Below are 25,494 nucleotides of genomic sequence, written 5' to 3'. Positions count from 1 at the left end.
TTCTCTCAACTGTCACAAGGAGGCAGCATGGAGCTCAGTCAGTAGCAAGCCAAGAACAACAAATCCTGGAGGCGGGGCCCCTGCTGACTACACAGTAAAAGGGACAGCTTTCCCCACCCTCTCCTATTCTCCCAGTTCTACTTGTAACACTTACACAAACAAACAAGGCCTGTCACTATTTCATTGTGCGCTAACGGTGACTGAGAGTTACAGCTGGGTGGATGGAAATGGATAGGCAAAGACTGAAGACATCAAACTGATGTCTGTCTGACATTTCGCACACATCATGGAAAACAAGACGGGGGTTTTTTCTTCTGCAAAATAAGACTCGAGCTCTTTTTCGTCCTTCAAGTCGGAACATGAAGTCTGTCTGGATATGAAATGTTATTACATGCATATTACAGCATTTGATGGAAGGCAAATTCTAGCACAATAACATAATCCTGCTGAGTGCTAAGGTTACATAAGCAGGCATTTTGATGAAACTGCATAATGCCGTGACTTCACTGGAAGCCCGGCAGCAGCAGCAGCCCCCGTTCCTCCACAGCGATGCTGCAGAGAGCAGCAAAGGAAGGAAAGCTTATCAGCTCACCAGAGCAGGATACCACGTAGTCTTCTTTTTGTCCCCGGTGGGAACCCCTTCCACGCAGACCACCTTGCCGAACAGGTCTTCATTCTGCCGCTGATCGCTCTCCTCCTCTTCACTGGAGGATGAGGACAACTCCTCCTCTTGACTGTGGGAGGAAGGGAGACTTTGCTCAATGGACAGAACGGCACAGCGAGCATTCATATATTACACCATTTACACCATTTTACCTTCATTACACGAATTCAAGTATACCACGTGAGAGCTGCTGTTGATTTTAAAAGCCACTTAGCAAAAATGCCAAACATTCCTAAGTAATGAATCTGATTCTGAGTATTTGCTGCTTTTCTCTGTGTTATGCAATATAATATAATAAAGAGGCGCCGTGAATGGTCGTATTCCATTTATATTTCAGTTACAGAAAACTGCGTGTCTCAATTTAAAAAAGGGAAAAAAGGGGGAGGCAGATGATTTCTGATAACCAAGTCATCATTTAACTGCTCCTCAGATTAAAAACAACACCTCCACCAGTCTCCACCTAACAATCCATCATTGTCTTATCATGTAGCACAGTGAGACATAAGGTTGCCTCTACTGATGAGCTCACTCATTAGGATCGGTGGGTAAAAAGGAGCCGGCTCGCTGTGTGCCGTCTGACAGTCTTCCTGATGCTCGGGCAGAGCCCTGACAGATAGCCTCGTCTCTGAGTGATCATGCAGGAAGCACCGAGAGGCAAACAGACCCTGCTTTTCTCTTTTTATGGCTCACGGGGCTCTGAGCACAGCTCTATGTACATATAAACACACGCAGCATTTGGCACCACTCAAGAGCTGTAAATCAGCCAGGCTGCTACTATTACAACAACAACAACAACTAAGCTGTGAATCAAAGTCACAAAGAAAACACTAACTCTTCAATGAGGCACAGACTATTATTCATTTAGGGGAAAAAAAAGAAACGTTTTCTCCACTTGTAAAGACTGATGTTGCAGGGATTGCTTTACAGTTGTCGTTGCTTTTAAAGGCAGCAATTTAAATAAACACATTCTGAGATACACTCGCTTTTTCTTGTTGGAGGAGACGATTGATGGCACTCTTACCACCAAACAACACGGGTAACAGCTCTCCTTATGCTCCTTAAAAAACAAAGTAAAATAAGCCTTAAAGCAACCTAAAAATATCATTAATTAACAGCTCGTCTATTTCTTGGCATGGTCAGTGACTCCTTCTCTGTCGTCTGGCAAACTCACAGCTACATAAACTTATTTCCTCTGTTTCCTGTGTTTATGTTAATGCATATTTCTCCTCTCATTTAACTCAGGAGGGCAAATTAGCATGTTTTCCAACAAGTCAAACTATACACCCCCCACCCCCCCTTTTTTAAACAACAACTTAAAAGCAGGCCTTGTGGCTGCTATCTTTACAGAGCAGCCAATCCCTGCAGTTCAAAAGCTGAAACACTATTAGTGCACGCTAAAGAAACAAAAGGTCCGAGGTGCTAATGTGCAGCTGGGACCGCTCCGAGTCAATATTGCATCAATGCTTAGAGTAATATTGGCTTCTCTGGGCCCCATTAGCAAGAGAATAAGATTATCTAGCCAAGTGTCCTCTTTATACCAGAGAGGAGCTACGAATATACCCAGCACCAAAAAAAAAAAAAAGAAGACCCTCAGCAGTTCTTATTCCCTCGATGAAAACTGTGCCGTCTCCCAGGAGCTAAAACACTCACTGCAACATTAGACTCAAAGCAGGGAAAATTAAATAAATAATTTAAAAAAAAAGAGATAACGTTCAGCAGGACTGTGCCACGCTCATTCTGCCTCTCCAGCATGCATGCGCACACACTCAGGGAGCCCGCTATGATTAAGGAGCTGGAGGAGGCGAGCAGGCTCTCTCTCCTTCCAGGCCTCGGGGGCTCTTTATGAGGGGATGGAGATGAGAGTAAATCTTTCATTTCAACTGCTGTCAGCACACTTAGAGCAGGGCGAGTCTGTTTCTGATGGCGGAGGATCGGAACAGAAAATACCTTCCCACTGGCATCACAGGCCTCTGATAAAATGAAGCTAAATATGAGCGCTGCGGGATTGAGCACAGAGACCAGTGGATGATACTCACATCGGGTTTGATCGCCGACCGCGGTTCCCCTTCTTGCCGATGACGGGTGTGCCGAAGTGCTCGGGGTTGGTGAGAGGGAGTCGGTCAAGTGTCTGCGGTGGAGAGAACACAACCGGACAAAAAGGTTTACCCTCTATTCGCACACTTATAAATGGATTTATACACAAAATGAGCTTCATTTCCCCAGAAAGCAGAGATGAGGCTGTTATGGGACTGAGGGGCAGTGAGATACTTGCCTCGCTCTCCGCAAAGTGACGCGCTCCTTTCAGGCAGAGGGAGGAACGCCTCAGGGTCTTCTCATCGCCGTCATCAAACACTGCGGAGATAAAAGACCAACTATCAGACTGCGAGCCCACCGGTACCCCCGCGCCCACACAAAAACAAACTCAAGCACAGACAGGCTCCTGCCTCAGTTGCAAAATGCCATCGCGCCTCAGATATACTGCAAACAAATGATGCTCGTCTTTTAAGGCTCATACGTTCTCCAGCAGGCAGCCACGGTTACTTTCAGCTCACAGATTTACTCGAGCTTCAAGGACCCTCTGCTACACAGAGCTGAGTAAACAGCAAAATAAAGACGTGAGGAGAAGCGTCTCAATTTAATTCATATCTCTCTGATATTTTATCCATAAATGAGCAGCCATTTGTAAAATGCGCTCACATGTGAAAGAGCACTAAATCTAACATTAAATTTAATAATAATGACCTCAAGGACTCTTAAAACAGTCTCTTGGATCGCAAAGACAAACCCTGGGTTGTTCATTGTTCAAACGTACTTGTAGACAACAATGAGGGGAACACTTGAGGTAACTTCAACAGTGAGTTATGTTTTTGTTTTCCCCACCAGCGAATGAAAAGAATGAAAATGTGCCGAGATGAGTGTTTTCAAGGCGCAGAAAACCCCCACGGGTGCTCTTAAGTGACGAGCAGCTGCCGAGAGACTGGAAAGCTTTGCAGCAAGTCTATATGCTGTGTACTCTGGATTATCCAACAATGTAACTGCGTGCTCTTGACAGACTCGCAATTACAAACTGTGGGCACAAAAAAAAACCAAAAACAAACCCCAACACCAAATCTGTTCAGTTAGAAGCTAAAACTTGGGGTTTTTGAGGTTCTCACCACCCTGTCATATTTATTTTGAACTTTTTATAGAGCAAATGATTGATATCACACTTCATCCCCCTACATGTAGCATCACCAGCATTTCTCACTTGCTATCTTGTGTTATATTACAGTGATTCCCGTCTTTTTGGCCCACAGTGTTCTTCTGGTTGTTCTTTCTGGTGTTAAGATTAGTTTAAACTTCATGTATTCATACATAGATACTCTAAATTATTCATTGTTTTAGCTAACTATATACTAATTGCTAATAAGACACTTTTGGTTTCCGCTATTTAGCCAAATACACCTACTGGCCACTTCATCATCTGTTAAAGTGCTCATTAATGCTAGTACGTAATCAGGCAATAACATGACAGCAGGTGATTTAAGTGACTGGTATTTTCCCATATAACCATCTCTAAGGCTTACAGAGAACGATCTGAAAAAGAGAAAAGATCCCAGGAGGCACAGTTCTCTGGGGGAAAGTGTCTTGTTGATGTCAGAGGTCAGAGGAGAATGGTCAGACTGCTTCAAGCTGATAGCAAGGCAACCAAGGGACATCAAACCCTGAAGCAGATTTGCTACAGCAGCAGAAGACCACACCGGGTGTCACTCCTGCCAACTAAGAACAGGAAACTAAGCCTACAGTTCACACAGGGTCACCAACCAGTGTAAACAACATGAAACCATGGGGAAATGGAGAATCATGGATGTGCAGCTGACGCCATCATTTAAATATGGACCAAAATCTCTAAGCGATGTTTCCAAAAACTTGTTGAATTAAGGCAGTTCAGAAAGCAAAAGTAGGTCCAGCCTAGTATTTGTCCTGTGGTTTCTTAGGCTGTGTTCACACTGCAGGCGAAAGCGCATCAAATCAGATTTTTTTGACCCTATGCGACCCATATCCGATCATGGTATGACAGTGTGAACGGCACAAATCCGATATTTTCAAATCCGATCTGGGTCACTTTCGTATGTGGTACTGAATCCGATACATATCCGATGTTTTAGAAAGCGACTGTTGTTTGAACAGTCATGTCGCATTAAATCCGTCTTTTACGTCACTGACACAAGACAGACACCAATTATCAGCGCCCGAGAAGACATCGCAAACGCTTCCTGGCCAATAAGTGTAGATGTTAGTGAAACTGTTGGGAAGACAACGTTGGGGAAACATGAACATTTTATTTTCACGTATATTTTATTTGTACTGTATAATCTGCAGATTCTGACAGAAATCTGCAACTATCCTTTGAAGCACCGCTCCTCTAAAACAGCAATAAGGATAATTATTAGGTTATCTACATTGTTATGTAAATAACAAAACTTAAAGCAAAAATTGGGAAACGTAAAGTCCGAAGTCTTTATATTAAGGCCCATCAGTCAAACAATATCGTTTGCTCTGGGTGTACAGAGCGCGTTGTGTGTGACGTCTTCTTTTGCGCATGCGGGCCGCTTTGAGCATTCACACTAGAGCGCGTTTGCTGTCGCATTTTATTTGTAGTGTGAACAAGCAGACAAAAAAAATCGGATTTGACCATTGAGACCTGCAGTGTGAACGTAGCCTTAGAGTAGTGGTTTACACACTGGCCTAATGGTCCCAGCAGGAGACTCAAATCCCACTGGGGATGAGTCAGGGAGGGCATAAGGTGTAAAATAAATAAATAGTTTTCAACTGAAATATGTGGAGCTACCTGCTGAGGTGAATAAGAGAGCAGCCAAAAGTATCAGCACAGTTAATCTTTCCATGCACTAGGGCTGCCACGATTAGTCGACTAGTCACGATTACGTCGACTATCAAAATCGTCGACGACTGATCTAATAGTCGACGCGTTGTTTGAAGCTTTGTAAGCTCACAAAAGCTGCAGGAATAACTAGCAGGATTTAAGAGTGTAATAACGGACTGAAACAGAAGATGGCAGCACTGCATGTACAAGGATGCCAGCTGCCGTTAAACCCCGAAGAAGAAGAAGTAGCTGTGTCCCAGAATTCATAGCGCAAGCCAGCTCAGTTTCCAACAATGGCGGCAGCTAGTTAGTTTTAATATTACTCTTATTATTCTTTCTGGGTCACAAAATAAACGTTTAACATATTTTCAGGCGAGAATGTAGCTGTGTAAACCTCAAATATCGGATCAGTTTATCAAGACACCACATATTTTCAAAAGCACTCCGACGTTTTCGGAGACGTCTGTTACCCACTAGCTCGATAGCTAGCCGGGGGCAAGGCTCACTAGAGCCGTGAGAACACCGGACTCCCAGCAAATCGTTTTCAAACCCACCGCCGTCTTTCGCTACTCAGGTTAAACATATATATAAGTCACTTAGATAACTTAAAAATGTTATTGTTTGGCTTTTTTTTGTAGTATTTTATTTGTTCCTGAGTAAATCAGTTTGGCTGAGATTAAAGTTATAGTTTTTACACAGCTGAATAAACGTCAAGCAGACAGCTGATTATCAGAAGTGTGAGATGCTCGAGAATTTACTCTGGTGTCCCGTTATGTTTTAGATAGCAAGGAGTTTATTCAACTTCAACGAAATTTAACAAACTATCATCTTGTCTTTATTTTTAGTTAGCACATACCTTAAACACTTAAAGCTGTAAGCTAATGATAGTTATATAAGAGCAGATGCTGCTGGTGCAATAAGCTGTACGCTTTACGTCAAATGGATGCATGATCTGATTAGTCGACTAATCGTAAAAATAATCGGTGACTAGTCGACTATCAAAATAATCATTTGTGGCAGCCCTACCATGCACACATTCAAAACTGCAGAGGCACCACTGGTTGACGTTCCCCTTATTTAATATGTTGACTAAAATTCTCAAAGTTGTAGCAACTTCGCAGTCCAAGAAACACAAATCAGCATGCAGGATTTTCTGTCAGTGCAAACATGTTTTTTATGAGGTAGTGGTAGAGTAAAGAAGAGTGTGAGAGGAAGGAGGCAAGGCAGACAGCTTGTTATTGACTTACCAACTGTATATATACTAGCATCGGTCAGCTTATTGATTGTGGCTTCTTGGTAAACTCCATCCTGATTCTTCACCTCCACAACAGCACCCACCTGTGGGACGGATACACTGCTGTTATTCTGCCAGTCAGTGCACTAATTATTATTATATTGTGGTGATAAATCTAAATGATGTATTTTCAAGTAATGAGAAGATGATACTGCTGCTACATAAACCCTTAATGTAATGAAATTAAATTGCAAAGCTAATGCTTTGCTGCCCCGTGCGCTTTTATGCAAAGGGAGGGTGAAGTGTAGCTTAGATACAAACAGGAGTGAAGCTAAAAATAAATAAATAAAATAAAATAAGGAGTCTTAAATTCAGACAGGAGGGATTCATGACTAATACTGAATAATAATAATAATAATAATAATAATAATAATAATAATAATAATAATAATAATAGGTCTCCATCTTTCCTGCCTTACCTTTAGAGGTCCTTTGATGTTTTCATCGTGAACCTCAGCTGTGGTCAGATCTGTTTTAAAGGTCACCTGGGGAAGGTGGGAGGCAACAGTAGAGTAGAATCAGTAACAGCATAAACAAAACAATTACCTAAAGATCTGACCGGATCACACCAATCATCCTGCTTACACAGGCAGCAAGTCTCTCCTAATACTGCAGGACTTTTACACAATGACTGAACCCTCAGTTGATGCCGAACATCTGACCATCCCCCGCTCTCTACATCTGCAACGTCCACCCCCTAAGTGAGCCACGGCAGATCATAATCTGATCACGCTGTGGTAATCTTGTATCTGCATGGCAACCTGGCATTACTGTGAGACAGAAAAGGCCACAAGGCAGGCACACACGCACTTAAGAGCCATCTACTGCCACGTCTTTTCCAGAGAGCATGTGCAAAAGTTTGAAAGCAGCCAGAAGTGCAGGATCTTTTTAGTAGATGTGGGCAGATGGATCCAAATATCAACAGTATCGATACCAACACTAGTATTGGTATCAGATCGATATTAATGTGATAGCATCAATACTTGAAAGTGATCTATTTAACAATGAATAGTTTTAAATGGATCACTTTTGGACAACTGGCATCACTTTTATTGAGAGCATATGCACACAAAAAAATTGTAACATAATTATAATGGAAAACTGGCATCACTTTTATTGACTGTGATTCAGTTTAGAATAAGGTGCTGTACAGAGGAGAGAACGGGGGCTAAAAAAAAAAAGTTAAGCACCTCATCCCAGAAAACAAGCCTGCGGGTAACAAATTCAGACAATGCTCGAGTCAGTTTCAAATATAACAACAGCAGAAGCAGCAATCAAGGTCTCGCTGTGAATGCACAATCAAGACAATGAATGAAAGAAATGCATACTGTAAGATTGTCAGGTAATAAAATAGGGGGGGAAATAAAAAGCTTCCTCGGGTAGCATTTCATCAGTTATGGAGATAATAACATTCCCGATTGGGGGAATAAAGGAATCCCTTTCTTCTCTGGGGATGGCAAGAAGCTCGACTCCCCCCAGACTTTAGGTAGGGTGACTCCCGCTGTCCGAGGCCTTGGCTTCAATAACGGCAGAGCGCTCTGACGACTTCCTAACTGCGAGCCGTACACACGGCACAGCCACTTAGGCTTGATAACAAATATTGGAATAAGATATGAAACCATATTTCTGATACAACAGAGCCTCGGCGCAGCAATTTTATGCTGTGAACAGATTTATGAGGAGCCAGTAGTCCTTCATGCTCCGTTTTCTCTCAGCAGGAAACGAGAGCTGTGAGAAGTGACTGCTTTATTCAAGCAAAGGTGGATTCTGTGGCCATAAACAGCTAAAAGGATTTGACACAGTAATAAAGCCCTCCACTGTTCTGATTTTTATATGTTGTTTTTTTCAACATTTATTATTTATGCTGAAAAAGATATGTTTCGGGAGTACACACCTTCACCATTTGTGCCTTTATAAATCTGCTTTTCTTCACCTCACATGTTCGCATCTATTTAATCGACTTTCCCTCCATTACAACTGCCTCGAAGTATCGCTTCGTGCCACACAGCAGGAGCACAGATTAACAGGACAATGACATCAATATTTACCTCCAAAAGTTAAACACCTGGCTGTTTAAATAAGGAAAACCCACATAAATATTTAATCTACAGTAACCTAATCTGAAGCCTAGAAATAGTGTCATTTAAAATGGGGGGGGGGGGGGGGGGGGGGGGGGGGGGGGGGATAAATAGATAAAAGAGCAATGGTGAAGCTTTCTGGTGCCTTTTTTGCTAAAGCGACATAACCACAAGGATAAAACTGCAGACTTTGTGAGGCACCTCAAATGCACAGAAGTGGAATTTTAATCAGTTTTAGGAAGGTTAGGTTACATCATGAGTGGCATTCACACGACTGAGTTAGTCAGCACTTGTTTGAGCGTGACATTTCTGAAACAGCACCATCCTAAAGAGGAGTGGGCTTTCTCTCAGTGTGGTCTGCAAGTGCTCAAAGAACCGGGAAATGTGTTTAAGAGAAGGAGCTGGTGTTCATCTGTTCTCCACGAGTACTTCAAAGCTGTTAGTACGTGCAGCTTCATCCATTTACTCTTTAAATGAGTCAGAAGAACCTCACAACGAGATTTCACAATTGCTTCATCTGAGACACTCTTTTGTTTGCATGCATATAAAAATACTACAAAGACTTATATATAAATACTCAGCATTAGTCCTAACTGCAGTGATTGATACTAACATGGTGTTAATCGGTGTCTTACGTGTTCTCTAGCGCAGCTCAATCTTAACCACGTGTTTGTTTTTTTCCTCCACTAAGCCTTAAAAATCACTCAAAAGACACCGGCGCTGTACGCTGCAAACATCGACTTTGATAAACAAGCAGACAGAGATTAATGAACCAAAGAGCTACGAAGAAATTCATTACAGCGGAATATTCAGACTCACAACGACCACGGAATAATTGCCATGTTTCAACATTTGTGTAACCGAGCTCCACATTCACATCGCAGCTACCCGGGAAAAAACAACAAACCCTACTCTCATCTAATTAGTATGGTAATTAATTCATGAGCTGAGACTGTCCTATTAGATTCATTTCAGCCGGCATCATTTAAACTAAGAACATTGCGTGGTCTACTTTGTCATGGTGTTTGTCCCCCGTCTATGAGACAAAAAGAGGACGTTATTTGATGAGTTCAGCTGGTGTGCTGGAATAGCAGAGCATCTCTGCTCTTTTGTCTCTACAGGGGGAACTACAGTGCACTGACACAGTGAAAAAGCCAGCATCCAGTCTTTGTTCCTCCCACACACTCCAGCAGAATGAGAGACAAGCGATCTGTCTCTATTGTATTATCCAGATGCTCCAGCCCCACTGGGAAATGAGATACCGTATTACGTGTATCATGCAAAACCTTCATCAGGAGGGCTGAAAACCAATGGGGAGGCGGCAATCGCTCTCGAGGCCGTGACAAAGCAGAGAAGCTCCGGGTGAGAGGTGCGCTCGAGGATGCAACGGGTACCGGGTGATCTCGCATCTGCCGCAGCTGGGCTCCTGATCGGCCTCTGACTGACGGCGTAAACCAGGTGGCGGGCCTCCAGCGTGTGAGCAGCACAGCTGGATTTCTGGCAACACTGGAAATAAGAAACTAATCCTGGTTTGACTGTGGCAGACTCTATTATCTAATAGAAGGATCTTTATCCAATTATCCCAGGCTAACCCGGGCTCTGAAGGAACGTTTTGGATAATGTGTCTGTGTCCAAACCAACAGCTCTGGATGCACAATAAAGCAGTGCTGTGTGATGTTGATTGTAGCCGCTTCACACAAAGACAAGAGCACCCCCCCGGCCCGGCTGCTATCCACTTCATACACAACACAGACAGATAATTAAATATTAATGTTGGATCATAAGCACTTTGAAATATGACTTACCTTGGCCTTGACTAGCCTCTTGGCAGTCTTAATCTTGGCTTCACAGAAAGCCCCTCGGTACTTGGCGCTCACATCCGTCCCTACTGTCAGGTAGGGGGGCTCCTCTAGAGTCTGAAGAAATAAAAAAATGACACAGAGTTCAAACCCTTTTTAATACAATACAACTTAATGACACAGGTGTATTCACAAAGCTAAAGCAGGAGGACGCACACATACAGGCATAACAGAGTCCAGGGCAACGACGCAAAAAACCCACCCGGCTCAGTGATTCATCCATGGAATACACATACCATCTGCTCTGGGTTTTGGAAAACAAGCCTCTGAGGGAGCAAACAAAAAGGCCACTTCACTACAGCTTTGATGCCTACAAAGAAGAAGCTATCCGAAACACACAGCACCATCTTGTGTCATCAATGGTTCAACACCCCCCTCCCCAGCTTCCTCCAAGAACAGATTTGCAGAGGGTAGAGTACACAGAGAAAGCAGACCTTCTGTCTATAGATGGGGGCAGATGATGTTTGTGCTTCATACAGTGTGAAGATGAATTTACTGAGGTTGTTTCAGTTAGACTGGAGGAAAAAAGCCCAGCCTAACAGCGGTATATTTAGACATCTTTCTAGAATAAGAACCAAAGTGGGCCACACTTCCTGCTACTCCTGAAAGCAAGGAAAGCAGCTCAAACACATGTAGCACTTCTGCAGTACACTGAAAAAGAAGAAGACCTCTCATCTTGTCTGAATGAAATCAGTGAATGAGCGCCAGATGGAATGGAGATGCTCAAAAAGTAACAAGAACAATCAATTTCAAATGAAGTTATTCACAGCAGGAAGTTGGTTCTGCTCATTACTCATTACCATATAAAACCATTTTCCCTTGCAAATTGTACCTGTTCAATTTCACACGACAAGATGATAACTTGTAAGACTTGGTGAGATGCACACCTCTCCTTTTTTTTTTCCCTTTTATTGCGACATTTTCATTTTCTACGCTTTAAGAGATTCAAACCACATAATTTGTGGGGGCTGTTCATAACAGTTGTTCATTGTTCCCACGAGGAGAGCAAAGAGTGCACAGGTTGTCATTCCAGCTAAAAACTACACCAGCGGTTAGCTGTACTTGAAGCAGTGAAGAGGAACTAATTGCTAACGCCAGCTGCATGCAGTCCACCATGGCACATACTTGTGTCATGACCGAACCACTTTTTCAGGCCTGATATGCTCCAAAGTCCTAATCCTGTCAGGATGCTTGGTAATTTGTGAGCTTTACAAATCTCAATCCTAATTAGAACCTTAGCTTATTGTAACCTATCGAGCTCAGAAATGCCTAAAATGACCTGCTTCCATGGAGTGACATGGAAATGGGGGAAAAAACTAAACTCAGAGGACTTCCGCATTGATGGAGTGCACAGAAGAAGCGAGCACAGCGGCTCTGGGAGAAGCAGCTGCTACTTCAACGTTCTGCAGGTGCACGGCGCCTTGTGCTGTTGGCTGCATCTCGCCTTTGAAACGTGTGTGATTTGTTTAAGCAAAAACAAGTGACAGACTGACAACTTCCTGCTACCATATCACACAAACTAGGCAGAACAGTGAAGACATTATAAACACAGAAAACACTCATACTGCTCTAACTATCAGTAATTAGTGGTCAAACATGTAACTGCCTGCACTTTAATGGGTTTTTATTGCTATTAGATGTAGGCCTGCATTAGAATTGCCTGTAGAGCTGTCTTCAGGACATGGTGTTAATTAGTTTGTCCCGTAGAGTTAAAATCCTCCTTCTTCTTCTTTTGGCTGCAGCCTTTAGGGGTCGTCACAGCGGATCATCTGCCCCCATCCCACACTAACCCTCTGCATGTCCTCATTCACTACATCTACTACGTATTTTTCTTGTGCCTGGGAGCTCCATCTTCCACATCTTTTGTCCAAAATATCCACTATCCTCCTCTGCACATTTCCAAAGCATCTCAACCATGCCTGCCTAACTTTGTCTTCAAACCACTCAAACTGAGTTAAACACTGAAAAGATTATTTTCACAATGGTTGATTATTTACAAATGGTTGGATATATGGCCCCCAAAATCCCTCCAGAATTCTCTAACCCAAATTACCATGAGGGGGTAGAAACAGTATATGTGAGCGGTGTCAAACATGCAGCCCGCAGGCCAGTGTGGGCCTGCCACAGGGTCTAATCTGGCCCACTTGTAGTGTAAAATTTACAGTCATAGCTTTAATATCTTAACTTTACTACACAGGCTCGCATTACAAATAATTTCTTGATTTCAGCCTGACAGATATGATTTTTTTTTTTAAATCCAATACCGATATTTGGAGATTTAAAAATCTGATATTCCAAGTGGATTATATTTATTTATTTTTCCTTTCAGAAACACAAAACATTAAACAGATTTCCCCGTTTATACTCTTGATTGTTGTGTCTGTGGCGTTCAAACCCCATGTGCTGCCTACAGGAAATCTGCAGGCTGCCCTCTAGTGGACAAGCTATGCAACATCAGTACTTGTAACATCGTAGAGTGTTTCTTCAGTCTCTTTAAAAAAAAAAGATTTACCAACCGCTATAAATGCAGAACGATCAACAAATAGCTAAATAATAAAGCTGATAATATCGGTCTGCCGATAAATCGGTCCTAATAAGACGTGTTGTTGAAACTGCACTTATTCTAATTATTCTAATTCTGAATGTTTATATCTTTACTTGAAAAGAAAGACAGGTTATTATACAATCATTTCACTCTTGCAGCTCATTTTAGCCATATGTGGCCTATTAGCTAAAGCGAGTCTGCCATCCCTTGTATACCGTATATAAATATTATGCTAATATGTAACAACAGAAGGTGATATTTCAAATAATCATCAGAAATAATCACTCTCCTGGAAACTTTACAAAAATAACTGAAGCTTGCAGCTTAGCAAATTTGCATCTTTTATGTGAAATGCTGGTAAGCTTTTCTAGTCAAACCAGAACAGGCGGCCTCGTCTCCACACTCTCTGGGATTCTGACAGATGGGATTCGGGGGCAGAGTCCAGCGCCCTCCAGCCTCTCTACCTCTCCGATAAACACCTCATAAGTCTGTAGCAGTCTGGCCTGAGCACCAGCGGCCCTAGCCAACTATGGGTTTACATGACGCAGCAGCCATTTCCACTGTCTCACCAACTCTCTTGTCAGTCACGGCTGTGCCACAAAGCTGTACCACTACAGTCTTCAGACCAGTGTTCAGCCTCCTCTTTCATACTATTACAGGTCTCCTTTTGTCCTCTACGCACTAACCCATTTCCTTTCTTTTTTCTTTTTTTTAAAAGGAGAAGTCATACTAGGGGACTCAGAAAGGGCAGTTTGGGTTATCTCAACAGCTGCGCTAGCCAAATATGCACAACCTAACCAGACAGGGCTAACAACACACTACTGAGGCCTGAATTACATTTGTCATGCTCACATTCCAACACAAACAGAGGAGAGTTTGTTGTTTCCACCGATAATGCCCTGCCGCCCTGCACTGAACCACAACTATGAAAAGAAAACTCCATTCCTCGGATTAGATTGCTATTTGGCCTACAGCTGTCTGGAGAAAAAACACTGACTACTTTTATTTATTTTATTTTCATTGCTTCTGCCAGTGCTGAATGATCTTGTGTTGTTTCCCCCGCTCAGAAGATCAACCAGTCAAGATGACTAAACTCAAAGAAGTGGAATTCCTATGCCTTTGGGATGTGAAACATCCTCTCGTCAACTCATAACAACATCATGCACCTAATGAGAACGGCTCTTTCCCAAGATTCTGTCATAAAAAAAAAGACAAAAAAAAGGACTGAACAGTATTTATGATAAGCCTTAAGCGCCACTTCAGCCACTACATGCAGAAAGTCAGCATGATGATAGCAGCAGCACTACAATCAAGACCAGCTCTCTGGCTATTCACCTAGCGCTACTGATGTGGAAAATACTCTCCAGGCACATGTGCTTGATTAAACACATACAAATGTGAGTTGGCATGGGGTGACAAAACGCACCTGCGGCTACCTTTCATAGAAATACGCACCAACTCCTCCAAAAGCTGCACTCTGGCTTCGAGAGGGAAAATAATGATGTCCAAGTTGTAATTATTAGTATGCTCTACTTGGCTATCAGTCAAACATGCACACCCAGGATAATAGCCTTATGTGTAATCATGCCTTAAAAGCTTTTTTTCCCTCCACAATGAGCCATCTAAAAGAAATACCAGAGGTGAAGGTGCACCACTGTTATTGGTCATAAAGTACTTCTGTCTCGGATAGAGTACGAGTGCTTCACTGATTACTGATCATCCAAAAACCTATTCGACGTTTAAGCTGTTCTGGTCGGAAAACAAAAGATATCGGTACATTAAGACAGAGCTTTGAAATCATCGCCGCTTTAACCAAAAATAAAGCAGTCTGGAGTGACACTGACAGCGGCAGAATGAGATCAGTTTCTACTCAATAAAGACTCGGGTCATGAAAAATTTAACAGCCGGCTCCATGGTTGAAAATAAGCTGCTGCTTATGGCGCATTTCTTAGACAGCCTTAGTGACTATAGCATTTTCGTTCTACAACTCAGTAAAAATAAAATAAAATTAAAATCCTGGCAGCTATCAAAAGGTTAAAGCTCCAGTGCTGATGGTATGGTGGGAGGTAATGCATACATAGGGCCTCACTTTATAGGGACACTGGTAAGTCTCCATGGATTTCTTAAAAGCCCACAGACTCTGGACACACGCAGTCTTCTGTATATCACTCTCTACTAGGGCTGCACGATTAATCGTTAGAAAATCGCAATCTCGATTCACACTTATGTGCGATCTCATTTCCAAATAACAATGATTTAAAAAAAGAAAAAGAAAAAGAAAAAAAAAGACAACGACGACTGTACCGCATTTTGATCCGGGACGTAATCTGCATGAAAACAAGCCTCACTCTTCCTGCTCAACAAATGACAAGGGCGGAGCCTTATACCACGTGATACAGAAGCTGTGCCGCGTGATGCTAAAATTAGCAGGGGAAAAAACAACGGAGAGCACGTCAGGGATGACGAGAAAGTGACAGGAGAAAATCCGTCCCGGTCAACCACCCAAACATCAACAACGGGAACCTTATACAGCGCTTCCCTATACACGTCGAACTCCCGCAGGCACAAAGAAATTACGGAGGCTATCACTTATCACCTGACCAAAGATATGGCTCCCATCAACACTGTGCAAAACGAGGGATTTAGGAAAATGATCAACACCCTAGACAAACGCTACACAGTGCCGTCCCACAACTATTTTTCTATTGTTGCACTACCTGCTCTATACATGCAGTGTCGAGCAACGGTGGAGACGGAATTTCAAGCAGTACAACGTTTTGCGGCAACAACAAAACGTGAGACATTTGTTGTTTTTATGTTTATTTATTGTTTTTATGTTCAGTCTCAACTGTTACGAAGTTGATGTGCAGTTAATAAGTGCAATAAATATTTATACTGGAAAAGAAAATCGTGAGAGAATCGTGATCTCAATTCTAAGCCAAAAAATCGTGATTCTCATTTTATGCAAAATCGTGCTCTCTACCATTGATTCTTCTCATGGAAAAGCAACCCAGAGATACGGAAAGGTGGGTCAGTGTAGCACTATACCAACCACACTGCATACTGTGCAGCACAGACTGAACAGCAGACCTGTGTAGGTACATTTAGTTCATCAGTGCAGACACTGCAGCAGATGAAAAAGAGGAAGAGGACCCAGGAAGTTTCCTTTCCACTTCCAACATGGAGAGCGTAAGGTAGCCTATAACAGCAGAAGCATGGTTAATCTTGCTCTCACAAAGCCATGAATGATTTATTTGTTTAAAAAAAATAATGCCCAAATACTGCCAGACAATAAAAGGTTATCTAGTATTTAGTTTAATAAGATATTATTCATCTACCAAGGGTGCACCAATGACTCCGTGTCATTTATTCTTCTTGACCACAAATTCAGTCACACAAATTCAAAATACAACAAGACACATCGCATGACAGATTATTTCTGCACCAAAAAAAGACTTTTTCAAAAAAAATAAAATAAATAAAAAATCACCAACTGTGAAATTCTGGGCTGATATTAATGTTTAAAAAACAATTTGGCCAAAAGATGATACCAGTGTTTTTGTTATGTAATTCCCTTTTGTGCCAAGACAACAGAGAAATTAAAAAATAAAATAAAATAAATTGACAAATAACAATGCTTTTTAAAGTCTTTCAGCTCTTTGTCTCACTGTCTTTGAACATTTAACTAGCCACAAATTGCAACAAAAGAAATAAAGACGGTGACAAAAAAAAGTTGCAAATGAAACACTACTACACACAGATATTTGCAATTATTTGAGCTGATTCAACTTGCAGTCGAATATATATATGTGATTAACTTATAATTGACGATGCAATATATTGCATTATCTTATTATGTGTAATCTAATTAAAAAAGATATACGAGTTAAAGTAGCATTAAAAATGTAAATTTAACTAAAGGAGCATTCTCCTGAACAATCATTGACATACAGGACACTTTCCTGACATGACTTCATGGTAAATGGTAAATGGCCTGTATTTATATAGCGCTTTTCTAGTCCCTAAGGACCCCAAAGCGCTTTACATATCCAGTCATCCACCCATTCACACACACATTCACACACTGGTGATGGCAAGCTACATTGTAGCCACAGCCACCCTGAGGCGCACTGACAGAGGCGAGGCTGCCGGACACTGGCGCCACCGGGCCCTCTGACCACCACCAGTAGGCAACGGGTGAAGTGTTTTGCCCAAGGACACAACGACCGAGACTGTCCAAGCCGGGGCTCGAACCGGCAACCTTCCGATTACAAGGCGAACGCCCAACTCTTGAGCCACGATCGCCCCTTCATTTCCAAGAGTCACATGATTTGTCTCTTGTCTTTCCTGTAGCTAACAAGGCCTTCTCCTCATCATCGCCACCTTTAGGTCAACGCATTGGGGCTTTTGTCATTTGAATACGTTTTTATTCCCTTTTAGGGTTGACCTGCAACTGTTAACTTAGCTAACGTAACAGCCTACTGTTACCAGTAACCATTCTAAACACATATAAAAATAACAGGTTGTTTTTTAAGGCATGGCCTGAACAATGCAGCTACACTGTGTGGTTGAGCGAACAGAAGAGCAGATACTGTCTGATGAAAATCTCACAGTGATGCGACTAAAAATCATTTAGGTCCCATCCAAAAAGAATTTAAGACAATTCATACCATTTGAAAAATATAATAGAGCGTATTGTCAATCAAACAGTTTATAGATGCCCACACTGTCCTCTAAGAAGAAGAGCTCTAATTAGGCACTTTAAGTGAAAACACCTGTGCCGGCTGTGCGTGCGTGTGGGCGACACTTTAAGACTTCAAATCCACAACAAATTCAAACTATGAAACAGTAATACTGATTAACCTGGCAAAGATATTGTGAATACTTTCTAATTTACTTACATACTTTTATATATTTAAAACATGACTTATGTAGAGCTGTTCTCATTGAAATACAGTATCAGAATATTAAAAACCACTGTTAATTAGCCGAACTCTGATGATGTGAACCCAGATCAGATTTAAAATTGAAACGACAGGAAGCTGCTTGCTGTTCAGATCTCAGAGTCTCTTTCTTTTTTCCACTTCACACCATCACAGAAACTCACACACTTTGTATTTGTGAGACATAAAAAATTAATAAATAAAGAAACTGTTGCCATTTCCCAGAGTACTGTGAATCAATACTGCGGATGTGTGAAATGTAAAATGACACACATGCTAGTTTGAATGTGGTTTGATTTAGTTTAGGTTTATTTTATTTTAGGCTGTATAGGATGACATAAAACACAAATGTCTCAGTCTATTAAGATTACTGGCACATCTAAATCTAAAATCTATTATATTTATCCAAGAGAATTACAATGCTTTAATGACTGTAGCATCTCTGAAATATTATAAACAATAGTTTTACACCCATTATACTGTACTGTGGTGCTCACAGGCCAAACAAAGGAACATGCAAGAGGCACGCAGGAAAGAATTAAGCACCCTCCCAGCCTAGCTCACACGTACAATAATCCTGCTGTGAATCACCTCTTTGTCCAAACCAGAGTCGCCACAATTCCAGTGACTGGTGCTTCAGCAGGAGCTGCCCTGGCAATGCCATGGCAGCTCTGAACTAGAAAAAAAAATTGCAATCTTAATACTTTTTGTTTACGCACTCACTCCCCCACATTTAGGGCATTCACCATATTCACGCTTCCTGTGCGATCAGCAGCAGTTTAATCTACTTCGAGAATTTCAGTGCTTCTGAATTTTTTTTTTATATTTAAAAAAAATTAAACAAGTCTTTATCAGACACCCTTTTTCTAATAAAGCATATGGACAGACCCTTGATGATAAAACACTGATCAACAGGTACAATTCAACATCAGATTAACAGACTGGAAAACTTTTCTTCTCGACTAAAACTGTACAGTTTACAGCTCTATGGGTAAACTTATCTACATACTAGGGCTGCACGATTTTGCATAAAATGAGAATCACGATTTTTTGGCTTAGAATTGAGATCACGATTCTCTCACGATTTTCTTTTCCAGTATAAATATTTATTGCACTTATTAACTGCACATCAACTTCGTAACAGTTGAGACTGAACATAAAAACAACAAATGTCTCACGTTTTGTTGTTGCCGCAAAATGTTGTACTGCTTGAAATTCCGTCTCCACCGTTGCTCGACACTGCATGTATAGAGCAGGTAGTGCAACAATAGAAAAATAGTTGCGGGACGGCACTGTGTAGCGTTTGTCTAGGGTGTTGATCATTTTCCTAAATCCCTCGTTTTGCACAGTGTTGATGGGAGCCATATCTTTGGTCAGGTGATAAGTGATAGCCTCTAATTTCTTTGTGCCTGCGGGAGTTCGAGGGGTATAGGGAAGCGCTGTATAAGGTTCCCGTTATTGATGTTTGGGTGGTTGTCCGGGACGGATTTTCTCCTGTCACTTTCTCGTCATCCCTGACGTGCTCTCCGTTGTTTTTTTTCTGCTAATTTTAGCATCACACCACGGCTTCTGTATCACGTGGTATAAGGCTCCGCCCTTGTCATTTGTTGAGCAGGAAGAGTGAGGCTTGTTTTCATGCAGATTACGTCCCGGATCAAAATGCGGTACAATCGTCGTTGTCTTTTTTTTTTTTTTTTTTTTTTTTTTTTTTTAAATCGTTGTCATTTGGAAATGAGATCGCACATAAGTATGAATCGAGATCGCGATTTTCTAACGATTAATCGTGCAGCCCTACTACATACTAGCAAGTATTCCTAACAGAGTATTAACTGAAAATCTCTCAGCAATGTTGAATGAAAGGTACACTGAAACTGAGTTACAAATCAAGCTAAGTGAGTGTAAATGTAAAAAAGTATAATCAGTATAATTGGTTACATTCACAGCTACTTGCGCTATTATTTTTTAAGTGTCGCTACTGAGACCAGGACCCAAGTGAAGTAATATAAACAGTTGAGTGAATGTCACTTAAAGATACAACGTTGAAATTTAAGTACAGCTAAAAATCATGAATGAACAGGCTGACTTTACTTTTACTTTATGCATTTTTTAAACATATAAAAATGTAAGTACTGTATTTTTACAAAGAATGACTATATTGTTTGTATCCAGATCTACGTAATACTAACCAAAAGTGAACCATAGCTTTTAAATGTGATCATGAGGTGTACTTTTCAAAGCACATTAGACAGCCTACTGTACCTGACCTCCTGAGTCCATCTTCTCAAATGCAAAAATAGGAACCAAATGACTGCACTGCATACAGTTTACGGCCACAGAAATAACTAATTTCACTGTAACAGCAAAATCTGCATACTCACTGCTTTGACACAACAGAGCAACTCTGGACTAGAACTGCAGTTCAAGTTTATAAAGGACAGATTTAAAAGGGGATGGTCAAACTTAAAAGCCGAGCTCTCCTGATATTCCTAAAATGTAACTCAAAAACATCTTTCATCAGACCTCCCCTGCCTCATTCTTACACACCCAGCACCTCCAGTTTGCAAGCCATGCTTTTTTTTATTATTGATTTTCCAGTTTTATGACCATGTAATAAAAACACTGACAAAGTTGTTTGGAAAAATATGGAAAACTTCCTCTTTATAAGATCAAACTGTGATGAAAATAAAGTCGGAAAAGTACTTTTCCTGTAGTGTTGTTTTGTCGTATAGAATATATAGAAAATCAACGTTTTCACTGTTGTGTGAGTTTAAGCTTTACACAATTACACTCACACACAATCAAACCCTTTTGTTGTTATTAACAAAAGCGACGAATGTCCTTAATATTACTGACTGTGGTTGAATTTAGAGTGGTCCGCTGCTATTGATACTACTACATAAAAGGAGAAGCTTAATGTATTCCACTTCTTTTATAACAAATTTATTAAGGATTTAAACAAACATCCAACACTTCTAACTTCTTATAATGGGTCTAATCTGTACAGCATTTCATCTTACACACTGTATTACAGCAGTGTGTGTGTGTGCGCGCGCAGCTGGTGAAGAAAGCCTGCAGACCATGAGCCTAAGTGACATATAACGCTAAGTGAACATAATGAAAAGTTGTCCTACTTACAGAGCAATTTACAGTTTAGGCATTGAGCAGATGCTCATACACACAGCGGTAAAATGAGTGAGCACTCCTCTAGCATCAATAGAGCCACACAAACTCAGAGCGCTGTGAAAACAACAAATGCTACAACATTAAACAGAAAATGTCAGTGTGGGAACATCACTGCTTTCAGCTGACGCGTGGATGTGAACATTTAAGCATAATAATCATCTACTAGAGGCCTACTGCAACCCATGTGGAAACAACAATAACTGCAAAATGGTCACAGTTACTAATAGCACCATGTTTCATGAGTTTTTATATGTTTAGCTTTATTCAAAGAGACGTCGGGGAAATTAAGCAGCAAAAGGCCAACATAACATGCGAGTCAGGCGGTATCTGCTAAAGTCACGTTTTTCCTCAGTGTGCATCTCGGCTTATTGAAGTGCATTTCCAGTATTGGCAATCAAAACTCCTCTCGCCACACAAATAGGTCATTATATAATCGCAGACCACCAAAAAATAAAATAAATAATCGCAGACCACCCAGTAGCTTAAGTTAGCGTTACCACTAGGACAACCAACAGAAAGAGTTTGGATGTAGACAAACATATCAAAGTGGCATCTATCTTTGTATCCCCCTGCTCTTTCTGCTTGCACTTTAATAACTGGATAATTTGGCTGAAGGTGACATGTTTATTAGTGGGTGGCGGTTTAGTCCGATTAACCACAACAAGCATAACAAAGTAGCTAATCATTACCAGAGCTGCTTGTAATGTGGCCACTATCAACTCTCCGATCACAAAGCCTGGCAACTTCTTGTTCTACTTGGTTTATGTTCCTCACACATCACTATTACCTTACATGAGTCAGGAAACAAAAACAAACAAACACAAAAAACTCATGTGCGTTATACTAATTGCTCTGCAGGTTACGAGGCAGCATAATGACTCATGTGGCAACAAATGATAAGTTAGGACACTGCCTGCAGTCATAACTGCAGCTATAACACGAGAATAAATAGCTCAAATCACTGAGAGAGACAGCTGTGTTTTTTCAGGCTAAATAAGGCTGAAGAAAACAATGTCATGACCAAGTTTTTCTTAAATCTCATCATGAAGTTCACAAGCCACACCTTTGGTATAAATTTAGAGCCACATACACATACATCACTTCACATCCACGCCCTCTCGTCTTATAATTCAATGCCAACACATAACAAAGCACAACATTAATATTACAATTTTCAATTTGCATTTGCAAAGCAAGCTGAAGACACTAGAAACTCAACATCGGGGACATCAAACAATTGTATTAGTCTGGCCTTTATCCAGGACGCTGTGTTTACATTTACATTTAATAGGAAGATCCAACCGTTTAATTCCTCTGGTTAAGTCGTGTTTACATAAGAGCTGAATGAAACTGAGCTGCAGAAGTAGTAGAGCTAATGGGAGCTTCCCCGTGCTACTGAGCACATGCAAGATAAAAAAAAAAAAATGAATGAACATACCTTCATCTCTCTATGAGTCCTCTAGGTGACCAGTTTAACGGATCCCAAGCTGGAAAAACAAAAAGGTAGGAGAAGCTGTTAGAAATTTCAGAGAGTGCCAACTTATGTCTGCCACAACAAGACACGATTATGTTATGATGACATCACTTCTTCTGCTACACTGCTGGATGCAATGAAGAAAAAGCTGGGCGGTAGATGCTCACTTTAAACGGCTTGGGGAAAAAACATCGACGACTGCACACGAAACATCTTTCTTTTCTTTACATCCTGCAACACATCTGCTCGAGAAAGAGACAGACAAGGGTGTGTGTATGTGTGTGTACGGGAGCTTTCCAGTCCAATAATATGTGTTGCAAAGTACACCGTGGCAGGCTGATCGCTCATTCGCAGAGCCTTTAAAGCCGTTTATGTAATGCCCAGCGCACACTGTTGTAAGTCAGTCAGTCAGCGCTAGTCAGCCAGACTTGGCTTGTGACTAAGAACGGCGAGCACAAACAAAGTAACTAGTCGCTACTCGAAGCAAAGGCTTCCTCTGTGTGTGTGTCTGTTTGTGTGCACAGATGGATAATATTGTAGCTGTTTAATGGAGTGATGGACAGTGTTAACAGCCGCACGGCGCTCGTTTCTCCGAGTACACGGCAGCGTGGTGTGCCTGCTGTCTGCACTGCACTGACTATACCAACGCTACAGCAGAGGATGACGCCATTTCTGTAGCTGACAGTAAGCTAGAAAAGGAGAACAGTTGAGCAGGCAAACACTGGGAAAATCCAGGGAACCGCGGTCGCAAGTCACCTGCCCGTGTCACGGCCATTTCTCTCATCGGAGACTGGGATAACGCTGTGTTTTTTGTTACAGGAAAACTGCACCGAGACCATCCATTTTCGTTTTCGCTTCTCTCTCTCCCTCGGTGTCGGTGCACTGCTCTCTGCGGAGAGTGCGCTCGACGGCAATAAATAAATAAATAAATAAAATATATATAAATGTAGAGCGAGGGAGCGAGATAATAACACAGTAGCTAGACCCCAAAAATCTTTACAGATATGTCATATCACCGCCCTGGTAGTACAAAACACGTCAAGTTGAGCCCCCCCGAAAAAAGAAAAAAAGTGAAGCTCGGCCGTGCAGACCGATTGGAAGTCACTTTCTGAACGGAATGCTCTACTGTGGCATTTCGCTGAACGTTCACGGAGCAGCGATGAGTGGAGATTTGCTCCCGACAAAGAAACAAGTCGACGAAACGGTTCGCAACAAGGTCAAGCTCGAAGACTTGCAACGCAGCAACATCGCGTTAACCCCCCCCCCCCCCCCCCAAAATCACCACCACCACACAATTTTATTGTTGTAACACAAGCCAAGGTCGCAGTCCTCCTTTGGTTTAGTTCACGGAGGATACAATGTCATCCGCCCCAGACAATTTGCTAGACCGAGCCGATGCGAGTGAGTGGACTGACCACCACTGCTAGCACCATTCCCAACAACGTTAACACACTCGTACAAGCTTCGAGACTCGGTAGTCTTTTCTCCTGTTCTAAAAGCTGCTACAGTGATTAACTAGAGCGTCGAGCTCATTTAAACCTCTCCACTAGTGATTCACGTCCAAGCAGTTTGTTACTTAACATACGTAACATAATAATAACCACAAAAAAAATACTGGTCAAGCACCCACAACACCGAGAATAACAAGTCATCACTAGCAGTAGGTGGGGAAATATGGATAACCTTTGAGCTGATTTTTATCCCCACAACTGATCAAATGGGCGAGTTCCTTGATACACGGTAGCTCCAACCTACATTGGACAAGTCAGTCGTGAGGAGCCAGACGTTACTGGTGGCACAAAAGGAAAGCCTGACAATGCATTTTACCTCCGTTTAACTATATCGTCCGCCCGCTGCTCGACAGATCTCGTCACGCTAATAAGAACTCACCGATTGTTTCGGGTAATATCACTTTTTTTGTTTAAATGGCTATTCGCGAGCACCGTGGCAGGCGCTACTCGACGACAGCGTCCCCGAGGATTCCTCCGCTCAACAACACAACACTCCGGAGCCTGTCCAGCACACTTGAAACTATTCAGCCACGGAGTAGCATAACCTTTCACTGCGCTCATCCGCCTAATTTGGCTGGCTACGGCTTAACTTTGTTATCGAACTGAACAAGTTTTTTTTTCCTTTTCTTTTTTTAATCTGCAGGTTTCTACTGCCCTGTCGCCAAATTCATTCATTCCTCTAAACCACCCTCCCTAAACACAACACAGCATTAGTTAACAAGTTAGCTAACGTCAAGGTTGGCTTGATAGCAGCAGGGAAGCAAGCTAGTAAAATGTTCTAAATAGCAACGGCTCTGCCGAACAAAAGCAGGCTCACCTATGCTGTCAAGTTGAAAAACACCTCTGGTTTTCGACGAAAGTGGATTAGTAATCCATAGGAACATTTATGAGAAAAATGCGACAGATTTAAACGTCGTCCACCGATTGATGTTGGATGCGGATGGGTAAAAGTCGTTTTCGCAGAGCTGCTGTTTGCCTTGTTGAGTAGCTCCTCTAGCCTAGCTCTTTCTGTGATCCTTCCCCCTCCTCCTGAGAATGATTGACGGGTATACTAATCCCGCCTTTTCAAAAATAAACCC

At 41.8% G+C, this 25,494-nt stretch overlaps 1 protein-coding gene across 2 annotated transcripts in view; it reads right to left on the bottom strand.

Moving 5' to 3' along the window:
* Window positions 1-25,447, bottom strand: part of arid4b (AT-rich interaction domain 4B) — a 39,236-nt gene extending 13,789 nt beyond the window's left edge. The window contains exons 1-8 of one of the 2 annotated variants that reach the window (XM_080868832.1): window positions 25,233-25,447; window positions 22,869-22,917; window positions 10,706-10,816; window positions 7,242-7,307; window positions 6,776-6,866; window positions 2,937-3,016; window positions 2,701-2,792; window positions 593-734 (exon numbers count right to left, since the gene is read on the bottom strand). In XM_080868832.1, the coding sequence (XP_080724958.1) occupies window positions 593-734; window positions 2,701-2,792; window positions 2,937-3,016; window positions 6,776-6,866; window positions 7,242-7,307; window positions 10,706-10,816; window positions 22,869-22,874 (588 nt within the window). In that variant the 5' untranslated portion in view covers window positions 22,875-22,917; window positions 25,233-25,447. The remainder of the gene's footprint in view (window positions 1-592; window positions 735-2,700; window positions 2,793-2,936; window positions 3,017-6,775; window positions 6,867-7,241; window positions 7,308-10,705; window positions 10,817-22,868; window positions 22,918-25,232) is intronic. The other variant, XM_080868831.1, reaches the window with a different exon arrangement.
* Window positions 25,448-25,494: the final 47 nt, after the last annotated feature.

Source organism: Rhamphochromis sp. 'chilingali' (assembly GCF_963969265.1).
Source record: "Rhamphochromis sp. 'chilingali' genome assembly, chromosome: 20".
Lineage (NCBI taxonomy): Eukaryota > Metazoa > Chordata > Actinopteri > Cichliformes > Cichlidae > Rhamphochromis > Rhamphochromis sp. 'chilingali'.
The sequence above is the reverse complement of the archived record's forward strand: the minus strand, read 5'-3'. Positions and strand labels throughout refer to the sequence as shown.